Source organism: Echeneis naucrates, chromosome 15 (genome assembly GCF_900963305.1).
Source record: "Echeneis naucrates chromosome 15, fEcheNa1.1, whole genome shotgun sequence".
Classification (NCBI taxonomy): Eukaryota; Metazoa; Chordata; class Actinopteri; order Carangiformes; family Echeneidae; genus Echeneis; species Echeneis naucrates.
In genome coordinates this window covers 17,845,073-17,862,723 of record NC_042525.1, presented here as the reverse complement: position 1 = coordinate 17,862,723, position 17,651 = coordinate 17,845,073, and the positions used below count along the sequence as shown (strand labels likewise).

The following is a 17,651-nucleotide window of genomic DNA, read 5'->3' as shown; positions in this document are numbered from 1 at the left end:
GATCCTGGTCACTTCTCTAATCAATGGACTACATTCATGAACTTTGTGTGACTTAAAGAACGATTTGCAGAGACTTGATTTTAGATCTTCTAATTCGCAAATGTGGCACTCATGGTTTTGGCTCAATTGTTCAACCAAACAAACTACAAAAATTAAGCTGTGTTTAGTCAAAGACAGTAGGTCCGGCAGAATGTGCAGAAACAGACGATCCAATAGTTCGGTTTACAGAAAGACGCCATGGCAACTCAACAAAAATAATGTGTTTTTAAATTTAAATGTAATACAAAGTGATGTAAGCTTGAACTCCTTAAACGCTGGCGTTAGTTTGGACAATTAGAGAGAATCAGGTGAAAAATTATGAACTAAATGGAGATTTCTGCCCGTTTTAACTCTATCCTAAAAATCTCTGATTTGTATGTAGGAGTTGTGCTTTATGATCAAAGAGCTTCAAATGGTTCAAATTCACAGTTAGTTGTTACAATTGCAACTCAACGCCCAAATCTTACACACACAGACATATGTGCATTTCAAGTTAAATCAGTTCCATTTAATTAAAACATTTATATATGTTACAACTAATGTTCAGCTATTCTTGCTTCAATTCACAGATGATTTAAAGTCATATTTTGATGGATTGTTCTGTTAAGATGAGGTTCTTTTTTAGAGCTACTACTTAAATCACTTTACAGCTAAAGTGATTTGAGTAGTAGCCAGTAGATAAGGTGTTTGTGAATGATTGATTTGACTGGTTGTTTTAGACAACTGCTTCAGTAGATACTTCGGTGGAAAAAGTCTCAACCTATTGTCTTGTAATTTGTAAATAACTATAATAATCAGTTTGGAGCATTTTTTTTTAATCGCTGTAAAAGCACTTATTCTGTTTGAATCATCGTTAGCAAAAAAAAAAAAAAAAAAAAATACCAAAGGAAAACATAAAAAGATTTTTCCATCCAACATGAGAGGCCATGTTATTATTAAAATTAGCACTACAACCATGTCAAACCAGACAGTGCAGTGAAAGTCACCTGCACATCCTTTGGACGCGCGCTGTGCTAAAAGCTCAGCAAGGTGCAAAGGTGCAAAGGTCAAGTTCAGGGTTAATTCAGCTGCTGTGAGCCACTGATGAGCACATTAACACTAACATATTGGGAACATGCTAATGCTACTCAAATACACTGACACAAAAGCTGTTGGAACTGGCTGCCTGCTGGCAGAGTCATTAGCTCAATTGCTAACAGGATATGCATTCAAAATTTGTAGTATATGTCTTTTTGGAAGCAGCCTGTATTAGTCATTTTACACATTGATGTTTGATCTTCTACCCAGAATACCTCAAGAATACCACGGAATACCACAATAGTATTTAAAAAAATATATTAATGAATGGAAATGGAAATTCACTTTGCAACCCTTAGTGCTCCATGTGGATATCTTTCTACAGCTTTCATATTCAGGTCACTTTGTCCTGCTGTTTAGTCACATTGTAGATGAATATAATTTAAATATATATATGTTTTCCATATTATGCTAAATGCCCAGTTAGTGCTGTATCATAAATTACTGATGAAGCTTTACTGACTCAACAGAATATGTAGTTAAGAAAAACAAGAGGGACGATCTTTGGCATAAAAAATACCACTTTTAAATCTTGTTATATTCCTTCAATTTCTATTTTACTTCATTTCATCTATGTATTTATATTTTGCCGACGCACCCAGGATCACATTTATTTCTGTCTACAGGCAATCAATTACCAACATTTGTGAACACAGAACTGCAAACACAGGTCAATGGTCTTTAGCAGGACACAATTACATAAATGCACCACACAGCAGGCTGTTATGCTGAATCCCTCTGCAGTCTTTTGTCACTGTAATTAAATCTCCATTTCACCTCACCATGCTGCACTTTACATTTTTACTTCATTGAAGCGTGCAAGCTTGTAGACAAACACCTCATGTTACCATTGCTGGAAGTTTTTAATTATACAGTCAACTAAAGTAGAGATCTGAGTGAGCCAGTCTTTTGATATCCATCAGGTTTTTAACACCCTTTCATAAATTCTGCAGGTGCTCCACAGAGTCTGTCTGTCAGTGCCGAGTAAAGAAAACTTTATTTCTCCGACATGAACAAGATCATCCTGTACCTACTGCAAAGCTAAGATCTGTGTCTACAGCTGTGTGGCTGTCTGTGTGTTTATAATGCTGCATCGATGTTACGATGCCAACATGTCTGAACAAATCATAAAAATCATTTCCCGGTTCCCCCTCCAGACAGTATGTCAGTGATAACAAATATCAGTGCCAAAGGTTTACAGTGTATACCAGATTCTATTGCAGAGATTAAAACCCTTATTACAGCACACACATAAGCACGCCCATTAATAAACACCGTTTCATGCACTCTTTGCTCCATAAATGCTTAGACGTTGCACACAGTCGGTGTCAAAGCAATGATTGCATTTGCCTGTTGCATCTACGTGTTTGTGAAGCTAAAACGTTTTGTTTATTTGCTTGCAGCTGTGCAATAAAACATTACATTTTTATTGATGATCTCTATACACAGTTAGTAGTGCTATATGACACATGAGTTTCCAGGTTTCCCTCAAGTGGTCTTTCTAAACCTGTTTGCAAACAGAAACACAAAAGGAAACCAAACTGTGTCAGCATTAACGCATTGGTCTGTGTATGTTCATATGTTTGAAGTGCTCAATGGTACTCAACACAATCAACCTAAGCTATAACAATATCACGTCTATTGGTTGTAATACAAAGAGCAGGACTCAAACACAATGCGATGCGGACAAGCTTGAAACTGAAATGTAGGATTTCATGATCCAGCAAAGTTGATAATAAATCTGCTTCTCTGTCATTCATATTAATGAATGATAAAATGTGGTCAGACATTGAAGTTACAATTGTGAGAAAATGCTTTCTACACCCGATATTATTAAGATGACATTCAGAAAACTAAGCGAAGTCAGGAGTTTTCCAACCCGGAACCCAAATAAGTGAAAGGTTTGAGCTACTTTGCCACGTGAGTCAGATCTCATAAATCTGCATGAATAAGAAAAAGTCACTGAGTCATCTGAAAAAGTTCAGATAGATCGGTCCACGGTCAGACAAATTATAAATGGACAAGATTTCTTTGACTCTCCCCAAAAAGCCAGCCATTTTTTGATCCTGAAAATTGTCAGATCAGCAGTTGCTGAAAGAGTTTGAGGTTATTTGTGCCCCTGGAGGCTCAATCACCTGTGAAATGTTGCACATTTTACATTTTACAGAATATGTATTAGCGATTTAAGACCAGTTTTTCACAATGGAGCTGCAGTTACAACAGGTTGGTCTGGAGCCCCACTTCTGATCGGCTGCTTTCTTTGCAGTCAGATGAGATATAGCTGATTGTGACATCAAAAAGCACTAGAAGTCCTGACGTCTGGCTTTCAGGCTCAGTTTCTGAAGACAGGCTGCAAGTATTTCTCTGTGGACTGAGACCTTTGATACTTTCACATTATTGACTTCGAGGATAGGCCTGTTTTACAAAGACCACATGGACATCAACCTTTAGACTAGGTGGGAGCTTTAAATGTAAGGGTTAAGTTACTTTTTTCACCTGCTCTCTGAATCTTTGATTTTTTTTATTTATTTAATTTTTAAAACTGGGCATTTCCAAAGGTTTGACTTCCTTTTTTCCTGCCACTGAGTCATATGGTGTCATAAATACTACTCAGCCTTCAAATGGTCATATAAGCATGCCAGTTCAATTGACGCTCACGAGACTTTTGTCCCAAAGAGGGCCCTCAAAAAGGATTGCATCAGTGACAGACTTGTTAGGCATCCTCGGACCTTTGCGTTAAAGAACGTAAAAGTACATTGGAGCACGAAATTACACAAAAAAAAGTATCTGTTACCAAAGTCTAGAAGATAGCATTTAGATGATGCTCACATAACACAGGGAAAGGAAAGTGTCCCTGCCAAAGACAGATGCAAACCACAGATAAGGTATATGTAGTAGGTGGGAAATCTAACCAGCATCACTCTCCTCACATCTTGCAGGCTTTTGAAGTTTGAAGGCTAAAAATATCTTGTGTTGTCCTGTGCTCTTTTGAGGAGCTCACAGCAGATCTTTGCTGGCGCTTTAACTCAGTGAGTCTGCCTTGTCAACCATATCGGGAAATGAAGATTCAGAAAGCTGCCTTCTTTCATTGCATATTTGTCTCTCATGAGATGTGGGATGAACCTGAAATGAGTTGCAAGAGAGGAGGTGGGACCTGCACTGCTGAGTTTGATATCCTGTCATAAAGGCAGCTCAATGGGAAGATGGGAAGGATAGGGGACACAGGATAGATCAATGCGGATAAGAAAGAGATTGAAAATGGATAGAAGGCAGTAAAGATGAGGATATGTAAAAGTGAGAGTATGTGATAAATCTAAACAAAATCACCGGGGTTATTTGCACCAAAAAAGACATGGATTCATGGCTCCTGTGTTTGAGTTATTATATAAAAAGACAAAAAAAGTATAGTTACAATCTTGCAGTAGAACACAACATCAAAAAATTATTTGGTAGCAAAACAACTTTCTTTTTAGCAAAAAACTTGGACGTTTCCATGCTGCATTCTTTTATTGCGTTTTATTTGGCATGAACAAAGCGTGTATTTGTGTTGGCTTTAAGGACCAGAAACCATCTCACGGTAGCTTTATGTTAGCAGACCAATCAGAGGAGGAACTCTGAGGCTCCTTTTTGACCGGCACAAAATAATAACAGATTTAAGGTGGCCCACTCAGAGAAATCCCTGAAAAGTTGAATTGCTGGTCCAGGTGGGTGGAAATGGAGGGATGGCTGAGGCCGTTGAATGGCTTGTTGTGACATTACAAATTCACCATAGTTCTGATGTTTACTTTTAGGGCTCACTTTCCACTGGTTCAAAAATGCAATAATTGTTACACTAATTGGGACCTTGGTGTTTTATGAGTGAGAAACCACCAAGGAAATTCATATTGTGATTATTGATATTTAGTCTCTGCAAATATTTAAAACCTCGATGTTATCCTACTATTTCCTGATACCCTGCAGTGAAAAGAAACACTCAGAGCCTAATAACATAGATTTACTAATCAACGCTCCCACTGTGATGATTCCAGACTTTAGCAGATGATTAATTCCATGGTATTACTGGTTTATTTGACGCAAGCTCAACTTTAAGAAAATATAGGACACTGAGATGGGTTGATAATGAAATCGAGTGTATAATATACTGTGATGTTGTTTTGAAATAAAGGCAATTTAAAAAGTAGAGGTAAGACTTTTAAATAGAGTTAAGACCTCTTTTGCATTTGGCTGGAATCCAATCATTTTACTGATGACATTTTTCACAGAATGTGTGCTGAAATAATGTCACCTTCTTAGCAAAATTCTAATTACAATTACTATTATTCTTTTCCAATTGTCTTAACAGCTCTGACGCCAAAACAATAGTTGTCAGTTTTAAACAACATATTTAAGCCACAGTGACTTAAATATGTTCGAAGAATCTGAGAAGATGCTATTATCTAGGAAGAAAGAAAAAAAAAAAAAAAAGAATAATCAGAAAAGGCTTTGGCCTTCTACAGTCAATCACCACAATAATCTTTTATCTTGTGTCACCCTTTTGTTGCTCAGACCTTCATGGTGGGAAGAAAAACCGCCACTCACTCTCAGCCCTACCAACCACTTAGAGTCCCCAGTTAACCCAAACGTGATGTCTTTGGTTGGTGGGAGGAAACCCACCCAGGCACAGGGAGAGCATGCAAACTCCACACATAAAGGCCACAGGCCAGGAACCAAACCCACAACCTTCTTATTGTGGGGCAACAGCCCAGAGCACTTTGCCACCGTGCTGCCCCATGTTGAACTAATAGCTACCCTTTATTGTAGATGCCTTTTCTAGTTCTTAAAGCATCCTAAATGCAGAAGTCAATTTAAATGCAAATTGACTGGGTATTATCGTTGCCCTTTATATTTAACGTACATCCAGAGTGAGTATTTTCCAGGTTGACATTTTTCTTGACCCCCCCCCCAAATATTGAACCATTATTGGCATCTGTGATGGAGTGACGCGACACTGTTGCTTGAAAATTTGTAACTCAACCTGAAGCCCGTGTCACATTGATTATATCACTATATCATCAGCCTCCATTTGGCTTGCCAAACATTTTACCTCGATACCTCAACGGGCGAGAATGATGTTTGGTTGGTTTAATGACAGAAATAGATGTGACGTAACTCCATTTAGCATCTGACAATCAACAACTCCAATCAAAGCAGCAGGCGCATCCCACACTGAGGCACCCAGCATGAGTAAAAGAACTGGGGAAGGTTAGATCTCAGAAATGTGTCCATATCCTGTTTAAGAAAGGGAAGTTTCAATTTGAGCAGTAACACATTTATACCACTATAACTTTAAACGTCCAATATTATATATTTTTCTGGTTGTTCTTTGAAGCACTGATAGCGAAAATTAGTCACCCAATCTTAGCACTTTGATAGCTTCACAGTTTTAATTCTGAACCTTGGCCTGATAAAAAAAAAAAAGAACAAGATAAATTAAATCTCATTTTGTAAAATCTGGGACCTTAAGCATCATTGGTGGCATTTCGTCAGAAGGACACATCCTGACATAACTTGCAATTTCTTTTTTGTTTGTTTACAGTACTGCAAACGCTCATCCCAGTCTCGCCAGGGAAATGTCTGTGAGTCCAGCTTTGCAAACTGCAACATCCCCACCACACCTTCCAGCTCCTCCAGAGGTGCTGCGAAACATCACAGGTATGATTTAAACACAGACGTGTGCTGGAGAGCTGCTATATTCTGTTTACTGCAAGAGACAGTAATAATGCACATTATACAAACTTTGTTGTCCTTTGCTGTATACAGCGGGGGCACAATGAAGAGAGAAACTGAATTATCCACATTACAGTGCATCCAAAGCTAATGGCGGATTTATGGAGGAATGATAGCAATTATAATTAAAGCTATAAACAAGTTAATAAGTAAATCAATAAAAGGGCAAAACCACAGAACTCTTCTGGTAAGAATAACACTCAGCGAATTTGGCATCTTTGTTTATTACATATCTCGCAGCAAGGGGCACTCAGTCAAATAGAGATCAGAACTCTGCAGCAAAGAGTGAGGAGTGACCATTTCTTAAAGCACTCAGCTTTATATATATGAAGCACAAAGAGGGTTACTATCTGGAGTATCGGCAGATACCTGTTGTAAAGGCCATGATGAAGTGCAGAGCACATTTCGTTGGTGAGCTCACGTTCCATGCAGAGATGACAATAATAATGAGACTTTGAAGGAGTAGGGAAGAATTACTACATTTGAAGGGTAACAAAATTTCACAGGGAACATGTGCAGGAATGTATGAGCCAGCACAGATGTGTAAATTCAAGTTAGCTTTTTCTTTTCAACACACTGCTCAGTTCTGAGTTTGAGCTGACTGGACTTTGGCATGTTCATCAGCATCAACACTCTTCAGTACACACAGAGAGACAGTACATACTTCTGAGATAGAATTCCCATCTTTGCCAAGGTTGTTTTTTTCTGTTACAGTACACATGAACAAGCTGAAACTAAGAAAAGGGGCCTCCAGCAGAAGGAGTATGTGCATCCTACTATTGATTTGAATTCTGTCTTTCTAGTATGTGGGATTTTTTTCACATTTTCTTTAGTCAATAACCTAAAAACAAGGAGGGATTTTGGTTTCAGCATCATATGATGAAGGGCCCCTAGTCCTGCTTTAGGGTGTTGAGTAAGAGTCTCTGATAGGGCTACGTGGTCTGTGAAGGCCATTGTATTGCTGAGTTAGAGCAACTGGAGGTTTTTTTTTTTTTTTAAGGGATTCCGGGCCCTAGCTGAGAGGCCTTTTTCCCTGGCAAACCAGAAATGTGATCAGACAGCCTTCCACGTCTCTGACCTTTTGGACAAGCTCCTTTTCTCTGTATTTTGCTTTTCTTGAAGCGCTCAGAGCTGATCACAAAAGGACTGGGCTGGGAGTCCATTGCTCTCCACATCAATGGGTGATCAGGGCCTATTTGTTTGCAGTACCATCAGCTTTTGCACATACTCAGGAACTATTGTCAGGACAGCAGTGCGTTTTGGCAGAGCATGGTCCAAAATAGACAGGAAAAAACAGGCCAAGGCTGATTCTGTGTTTTTCATAAAAATGCCATTGAAAAGCTTTGACATAAAACTCTGCAAACACCATTAAGTGTGAGACTATCTGCAGAACTTCCAGTTGTTTTGGCGAAGAAGTCCATTTTTGGAGGAAAATCTATCCTTCAAAACGACAGAGTTAAAATATGAATGAGGGCTCAGAGCCAAAACACTGCAAATGAGGTTTGGGCAGAAATTAAACCAGAATATTACAAAAATGTAATAGCAGCATGAAGTTACTTCAATAAAGTAACTGAAAGTGTTCTTACGTATTTCCTGGCACTTCTCAGAAGGTATATGTAATCAAAGAGGACACTTACATTACCACCAGATTTTTGAATAGTTTTTATGTTATGCTAGAGTAACAGATTAGTAGTTGTCTTAAAAGATGTGTAACTAACTACAAATATCATGAAAGACAGTCTTCACAAACCCAGAAACCTTCTTGGAAGCTTTGAATCCTGCATGATGAGCTGATCAGCTGCAAAAAATAATTAAAATATAAACTAAACTAAAAATTAAAACTCAAGTCACAGACTTATAGTATATAGAATATTATAGAATATTATAGTATATCCCAATTGGTATTAAACTAAAGGGATTATTATCAGTATTATTATTGAATGTTTCTGAAAGATACCCAGCCCAAGTTTTATCTGACTATATTTGACATTAATTTAGTAAAAAGGAGACGTTGCTGTCACACAACTGTAATTATAAAGTCACATTATCAACCCTCAGCATGTTTCTCAAATGCAAAAAGGCTCACAGATCTCATTCCTAATCCAGACTCTGCACTTTACAATGATTTAGTGGGAAAAAGTAATTGATTTCAGTTTGAATAAATATTCATTTTGATAAGGCTGTTGACCGAGGCTGTGTATGGATAGACATCAGTTTAGTGATTATGCTTATATTAGAGATTTTGTCAAGTCCAAAACTATGGACTGGCTCCAAAATACACCAATGGAAGCCAATAAATTATTTAAGACTAATAACGAATTAAAAAACATACTGACTTGCTGCCACATGGACTGTCTGCCCATATCTTTACACATAATGACACACAAGCCTAAGACCCCCAGATCTACAACAGACCCCTATCTCACCCAGTTACATCAAATGAATTTTATGTGCACATTATTGCCAAAGTCCGTAGTTTGGTCATCAATATTTATGGAAAATCCCTCTAGCTACATATATAGCAGCATGTTCTCTCGAGTTCTATATTTTTATAATCATCTGTTTTTCCTAATAGAACCTTGTCTCAAAGCCCCAACCAGAGAACACGTGCAGCTCACTGGTCAGCTCCACGCAGGACCCCACCCATATCCAGAGGGAGGTTGAATCCGGTTGGAGGATCCAAATATTCAGGTTCCCCCTACCAACACCTTCAGGAAGTGGACTCCACTGAGAAGGAAGCTGAGGCACAGAGATGGTGAGGAGGCTTCGCTCATTGTCTGGATTTCATTAAATTACCATGAATGATTGAACTTGAAAAGACTGACGTCTGAAACGTTGTTAAAAGCCATTCACACACATAAGCAAGCTATAACCATCATTGTAATAACCATGTTGACAACATTACGCCTTAATAAGTTTATCTATTATTCTAACCACAGCAACCAATTTGCAGTAGGTTAGCCCTCCCACCTATTTCAGGAGACAATGCTACATCTCATATCAGACAGTTGAAAGAAACAAACTGCGCTGCTGTTCGGGTCAGATTTGTGGTTGTTCCATTCATGTTTAATTTTACATATTTACTGTTCAACAAATTGCTGTTACATATTGTTTGAAGAAACAAAAAATTCTATCTCTAGAGAAGAAAAATCACTCGTATTAGGTCTTTGCATGTGTCTATGTATAAATATAAGGGAATCTTACTGTGTGATCCAGACCACTGAAGGCTCTTTCTATGTAGTGGCACAAAGGCTGTTTGAAGTGTAATTACAGCTTAAAGATCTATAGTATTTAAAGGTTTTATCCTCACCTCGTTCTCTCTTTCTTTTTGACTCAGCTTTAGTTCTTTGCTGTATCCTCCATGTGACGAGTCATTTCAATGAAAGCGACTAACTGAAAATTACAAGACTGTCATGGAGAAAGCAGTGGATTTAATTTCAAGAGTGGATATTTCAAAGCCATTCTCTGTTTTGTTTTTTTTGTTTTTTTGGGGGGGGGTTTAAAGCCTTATTCACTCCTCCTCATCCTTTTTGTTTTCCAATCTGCTGAGCAAAGATAAAAACAAGGTCGGGTTATGTTGTGGTCTGCAGTACAGTGGCTCCAGCTCAAAGGAGAGGCTTTATGTGATACCTGGGGCTTTTAAGGTCATGACACAAGCATCTTTCATGCTCTTTCCTTCACTCTAACATCACGCTTTTCCTGTGATAAATTCTGATTTGGGGCTTTGGGCTTTTTGTTGATGACTTTGGAGGTGCAGCAACGATTAAATCCCAGCATTCAAACGCACCATTGTGGGGTTACAGCTCTCGGGTGAAACTCCAGCAGGCAGCCAGGGGAAATGCAAATGATCAGTGGAAAAGATTAGCAAGAAATGTATTCCATTTGAAGCACTGTGCTTTCCTTTCCTTCTCATTGGGTCGTGAGTCAGTTCTTTACACCCCTGGACTAGCAAACCGCACTTCAGGCGCTCAGGTCCAAGCAGTACCAGCTCCAGGATAAAGCTCTGCATGACCTACATGCATACTAATAGAACTGGGAAGCTGCAGATAGATACTGATGGACAAAAACACTTCCACACACAGGACCCATGTATAGGCAACAGTAGACATACAGTAGATTGAGTGGTGTGCACAATGTGGGAAGAATTGGAATTATCACCGCTATCATTTGTGCTTGATGAATGAATCCATATTTAAACATGGCATTTCATACTTAATTTTTTCGTCACTTCTGAGGAACACCTGAGCTGTGTAAATATGCCTCTCCTCAACTCACCTTCTCATTGGTCTTCTCCAAGGGCCCTCTGGTTTCCAGGTTTGCCCAAACATCTTCTGGGTTGTCCATGTGTCTTTTGGGCAAGCTCTGCTCAACAACAGTGTCCCCTCTGGTTGACTCAAGTGCTCTCCATTCAACCCCAAGCGTCCTCTGGTTAGCTTAAGCTTGGGATGGTCACTCAAGTGTCTTCCAGCTTGCCCAAACATCTTTTGGTGAAGTATTCTTTAGTCTTACCCCCATGCTGCTTAAGCTCCTTATGCAAAGATGCATCCATGCACAGATGCTGCATCAAAAACACACAAAGTTTTGGATGTACTGTTGTGCTCCTCACTTACTACACACTCAATCAGTCTCACATTTAATGCTCACACATACACACACACACACACACACACACGCACACACAGATCACACGCTTGTGCTGACTGAGTCACTGACCCACACACACTTGTCACTTACACGCTCATTCACAAATCTAAGCTAACATTTCACATAACGACAGATGGACAGACAGTCCACGGCATCCCTCGGTCTCGTAGTCTAATACTTTCAGTTGCCAAGGAGACATCTGACCAGAGATGCACAGTCAACAATAGAGTGAAAATATGTCTGAAAGCGTTCTGACACAAAGGACAGCACTCAAACATAAAGTTAATGAAGTAAAAAAAAAAATCATCCCTCGGGAATTTAAAAGGAAGTGATGAAGGATTGTGCATATGGTGCATGACAGTCAGAAAAGGCTTAAAAGAGAGGTTGCCTGCTTTTATCCCATTCCTCTTAGAGAGGCCTAGTGTTATCGCAACAAAATGGCTGACAGGCAGACAGAATGTCCTGTTTTGTTACTTCTATTTTAAGATAAAGCTGTCTCCAAAATGGCTGACAGGGAGACGGCACACATCTTTATATTTCCGTCCACTGTTTGCAGTTATTTTATTTATTTATTTATTTATTTTCAGAAATGTGCCAGTTTTTTCCCTAGCTCTTTATGTTTGTACACATACAGTATATGATATACACAGCACTCAGTTAGACAGTGTAGGTGTGCACATCTGCATGTGTGTAAAGGCTCATGGGAGGCATTGTATTTCTTCACTGTGTCATATTAAATGACATTAATCACCAAGCACATGAGGTCTATTAAAAAATTATCTGTAGGGGCATGGATTAATGAAATGACTTTTAACATTTGTTCGTGTAATGAGCTCCTGTAATGGAAAAAAACCCTGGTCACTTATCTCACTTCACTCACACACAATCTTTGTGTAATACCCCAGCAGCTGCTCCCGTGTAGCTCGGGGGGTCTATATCTGAACTCTGCTTTATAGATTTTTGCGATCTGATTGTGTTTCAACACATCAAAAGAGAGATTTGTCTGTGAATGTTATCTTGGGAATTAGCGCCTTCGCATCATCCTGTCTTATCGTTCCTGGGATTCTCTCCGAGGGCCCACCAGTGCGCTGCTGTGGTCTCACTGAGGGGTTTTCATGTCTTTGGAAAAATACTGCAGTGATAAAACCAGGATGTGATTTCCTTTGAATCTGGAGAAAGCACCTTCTCCACCCACCTCTCTATCTGCTCATCTTGATGGAGAACATGACTGAGTGAGACGAGAATATCACAGGGGAGGGCTACTTGAAGTTGAATTTTGACTTTGCAAAGGATTGTGAATTATTACTGTCGTGGAAGTTTTTACCTAAAAGCTGTCTGAGCAACAATTTAATAAACACACAGAAACTGCTGATTGGTTGGAAGGAATATGTAAATTGCACAACATAGGAGACAAAACCTATGCAGAGAATGATCCAAGTGTCTCAAAGTCACAGAGTTCTGGACAACATTTATATAAGGTTTTTGAACATATTCCTGATCATTTTAACTACGGATGGTCAGAGGTCACATCTCCCCTAGGCTCAAGTTATATTGACTAGACTCAACCTATTTCTACACAGAGGTTTCAGTTCCATAAGTTACAGTTGTGCTTCACAGTAACAGCTGTTCTTTTGACCGATGAACCACATACGTTTCCTTGTCATTACACAAAGGTAATAAGGGTCTACACTAGTTAGAAAACAGATAAGTGGCAAGAGCGAAGGCATGGTCATGTTAAACAGATGGAGAAAGACATGATAGCTGGGCTCAACATGGATAACATGTCAGGATATCTGGTGGTTGTTGGTTGTTGGTCTCTGTCTGTCTCTGTGTGTTGGTCCTGTGATGGATCTACGATAAATGAATGAATGAATGCCTCGCATGTCCACTACTTCAGACGTCTGTGAAGTAAACAAGACTAAACATGGAGCCAAATGTCAGTAATTTGGAAAATGTTACTTCAACTACTGATATCGATTTAAGTACCAGATGCATTACGGATGGTCCCTGATGCGACTGTCAAAAATAGGATTGTCAATCTTATATTGTAAAAAAAAAAAAAAAAAAAACTTTTCATCAAAATAACAGGCCCCATATTTATTCTGACACACTTGGTTTTGCTGGCAAGATTTAATAGATTCAAAGAATATCAATCTATATGTAACAGGTTTACTTGAAAAGGTCTTTCTGTCCATAGTGTTGTGCCTTGGCTTGTGTATAGTATTGCCTCTTATCAAGTCTCAATCTAGAAGGAATGTTCTTTACTGTGGAACGACTTGAGAACAATTACCGAAAGTTTGAAGTTATATGTAAAACTAGGATAAATGTATCGTTTGATACGTACAGTTTCCTCCGCTTGTTGTGGTTACTTCGGTGGACATGGTTTTATCTGAGACATACAATGGGGAACATACTGAAGATTACCTATCTTCAGTATGTATGACAACTCAGCTCAGATGTGAAAAAAGGAGTCAGGCAGTAAATTTCAGGCAGAGACATGTCCAATGGCACCAAATGAAACTTTTATTATAAAAAAGAGCCATTTTTCATAACTTGAATCAACTGTTGTTTAATATCTGAGCAACAGTACCTGGGCCTAATACTGGAATTCACTAAAATGCAAATGAAATTAGTCCACGTGATATCCCATTACCTCGCTCTTCGATGATTCAAGCTCTGTAACAACACTCCAATATTCAACATGCTTAAAGTCATTAAATTGATAATACAAAAATTTAACTCTGGGCTGACGCTTCACTTTTAAAAAGGAGCTAAGGTTTTTGGATTTTCTTTGCGTGTGTGCACAGACTCAGATATAAAGAGATGAAAGGAAGATGTCAGGCTCATCTTCCTCTCTCTCAGCATCCTTGGTTAGCCTGTAAGATGGCAAAGGCCGGGGAGCTGTCCCTCTGTGTATTCTATCAAGGTTTCAGTGTGGGAGTTTGAAAAGGTGACTGAGTTGAAATCGCTCTCAAAGACACGCCGACTTTTCCTCTCAGTGAGGAGTAGAAGTTTCTTTCCAGTTGAATAATCATTGCTCTCTTTGTCTTTTTGTCTCCATCCTGCCTGTCTTTACTTTTCGTTTCCCATCCTCTATAGCTGGAACATGCAGGGAGAGAACCAATGTGACAACCCCAGACGAGATTCCCTTCTACATATGCAAACTCCTGTTTCCATGGGGACGAGATCACCACCACCACCTTGGATCGATCACATGGAGGTACGTTCAGGCCTGTGTCCTCCGCCCGAGCACAATGATCCAAGTCCCTCCACCCAGAGCCTGCGGAGGCCCAGCCACCACTACGGCCACTCCCCACCTCCACCATTTCGCTCCTGCTCTATCCCAATCATCCCCTCTGTCCAGTGTAACCATGACAACGAGGTGTCTTGTATGCAAACAAGTGTCACACCAGCAAACATAGCGATGTCCGTCACCTGCAGCACCACGCCCTGTAAGGGCGAGAGAAGAGGAAGGTCAGTGCACGTTGACATGTTGTCCTCTTCCTGTTCGTCCACTGTCGGCCTGCAACAGGATGAGGTGGCGCTGCTGCTAGAGGAGGCACAGGAGCAGCTCCGGGCGCTGGCGTTGGCTCACAGGAAGCAGGAAGAGGGTGGGTTCAGCAGCAGCAGCAGCACGGGATCAACAGCTGTGCAGGTGGAGGCAAGGGAAACAGTTTGCTTCCTGAACCCTAATGGAGGAAGTGCTAGCGTGCTGAGTAACGGACCAACGCAGACCCAGCTACTCAGCCCCAGCCTATCACACAGAGACCTGGGCCCAACCAGCCAATGAAAGCACACCAGTTCAGACTTTTGCTTTTGGTTTGATAGTGTTTGACAGACTGTGGCGTTCTGCACCTGTGGGACAAGAGTGGAAATGCCGAATTGAAAAAAAAAGAAAAAAAGAAAAAAAAGGTGATATCATGGAAAAATGTGCTGATGATATGCATAATGTATGGATACAAACATACAAACACTTCTCAAATGGCCGCCTTTTCACCAACTGACAGTACAGAAAAAGAGAAAAAAAAAGTATTTACATGCATTTATTTACAAACAAGAAAATCACTTCTACTTAGACAAAAGAAACCAAATAGTCTGTCAAATCCATGGTGTTTTTAATTGTAAAAAGAATATATAAATATATATGAATATATATGGATATAAATATATGGAATTCAAAAAGTGACCAAGTACAAAGTTGAAGAACACAGGAATGATGTAATTATTTTTCTTTTCTTTTTTCCTCCCTGTTTTGTATTAACCCTGTCATATTATGGTTCTGGCTTGAACCGTCAATCGAAAGAACTTGATTAATTGTTCCCGCTGCACACAAGCCATGAGGTCCATTCTGTGAGTCTGCACAGAACCCAACATGGTAAACAGCGAAGTAGCCTCCCCACCGACTTCTTCCCCCTCCTCTTGACATGTGGACACCTTTCTACAAGCGCCAAGAATTCCGGCACAGCCCTCTGCAGTAACTAGTGACACTTCTGAGGGAGTTTACGATACAATAAGAAAAACTGTGCGTACGTGTGTGCTGGGCTGCAGTGAGGAAACACAAAAAAACGGGAAATGACTTTTTTTCTGCAACCGGTCCAATTTTGGAGAGCAGATTGTTAAAGACAGCCAAGGTGCTGACTCTCCTTTGGCTAGTGTTTCAAACCTTTGAAAATTTATTTTTCTTTGTTATAAATGATATTTTCACACACACGCAGACACACACACATACTCTCTCTCTCTCTCACCTGTGCATTATTTTAGTTGGACAGTCGACATGAAAGAAGAGAAAAGACGGAGGGCTAAGGGGAACCCACAGGAGCTGATCGGACATGTTTTTTTCTCGTTTTATTTATTTATTTATTTTATTTTATTTTTTATTTTTTTTCATTTTGGGTTTGTTAATGAACATTGCTGCTTTTTGGGGCTGATGGGAAGTGTCGGTATTGAAACAAGAAATAAATGTCTCTATGTTGTATCCTATGAATTGGAAGCTTTTGAATCTCTGTATGACGTTAACAGCCAAATGTTTTCGGTGACTAGTAAAAAAAAAAAAAAAAAAGTTGCAGTTCTGGTAAAGATTTTTTTCAAAATAAGACTTGTTTTGGTTGATTCATTGGAAGACAAATGACACCCTAATAGCACCCTGTCTGGCACGCATGCTGGGTAATATCAGTGTGGTTTACACCAATATACTGTACTTATCCTTTCACACTCAATCTGGTCTGCAATGGCTTGACAGGACCCGGGATAACTGTCCACAAGTATTTTCCTTTACTCCTGGAGTAGTTGATACTTGCCTGTTTCCTGTTTTCACATTGCTACCTAAATGACAGAAATTCGATTTTGCAATATACTTTGATCTTCAATTTCATACTGAATCATCATCCATGGAAAGCTTTTGGTATTTACATAATATAACAGTTTTTCATTTCAGAGGCTAACTGCATTCAAAATTTTACTCCAGTATAATGTTTTCAGGGGTGCAACATCAAAATGGACAAATCAGGCAAATGTTTGGGGACCCCAAAGGGAAAAGGGGAGCCCCTGAGGGCCAACACCAATTTTAAGGCTCTTTATTACACACAAATTTCCCCATCAGTGTGCTGCATCCAGCTTCCACTGAGCCCGTGAAGGAGAAGTTGAGGGAACCGTGGTCATTTTTACAAAAATTTAATTAATGTGAGGTGTTTAAACCAACTAAACTAATACTAACAATTTTACGTCTTTTAATTTGTTTGATGAAAGAATGTTTGATTTTGAAAATAAAAAAAACAACAATGTACAAATACAAATTAAAGTACTTGGTTTACTGCACTTTCATTTAGAACTGACTGACTGAAAAAGGTTGGATTTTTTTTTTCATCTGTCAGAAGTTTATTCTTGGACAACATAGACATAAGAATGTCTCCTGGATACTCTGTTTTTGATAAGCCCCCCTCCTGCAAGAATTAGTGAATGAAGCCCCCCTTTCAACATCAAACTGCTGCTTTCGGCCAACATATCTCCAGCCTAGCTTGTGGAGTCCACATGCTTCTCTCTTATGTGTGTAATTCGATTATGTGAGTTCACAGAACGTGAGGATTCACAACGTTAACTTATCACATCTCACACAATGGCTGATCTAT

General features: G+C 39.4%; 1 protein-coding gene across 1 annotated transcript in view; it reads left to right on the top strand.

Moving 5' to 3' along the window:
• The window catches only part of nrg3a (neuregulin 3a), a 357,673-nt gene extending 342,357 nt beyond the window's left edge, over positions 1-15,316 (top strand). Inside the window, exons 7-9 of the mRNA XM_029521625.1 lie at positions 6,692-6,807; positions 9,458-9,637; positions 14,626-15,316. Coding sequence (XP_029377485.1) covers positions 6,692-6,807; positions 9,458-9,637; positions 14,626-15,316 — 987 coding nt within the window. The remainder of the gene's footprint in view (positions 1-6,691; positions 6,808-9,457; positions 9,638-14,625) is intronic.
• The last annotated feature ends 2,335 nt before the right edge of the window (positions 15,317-17,651 follow it).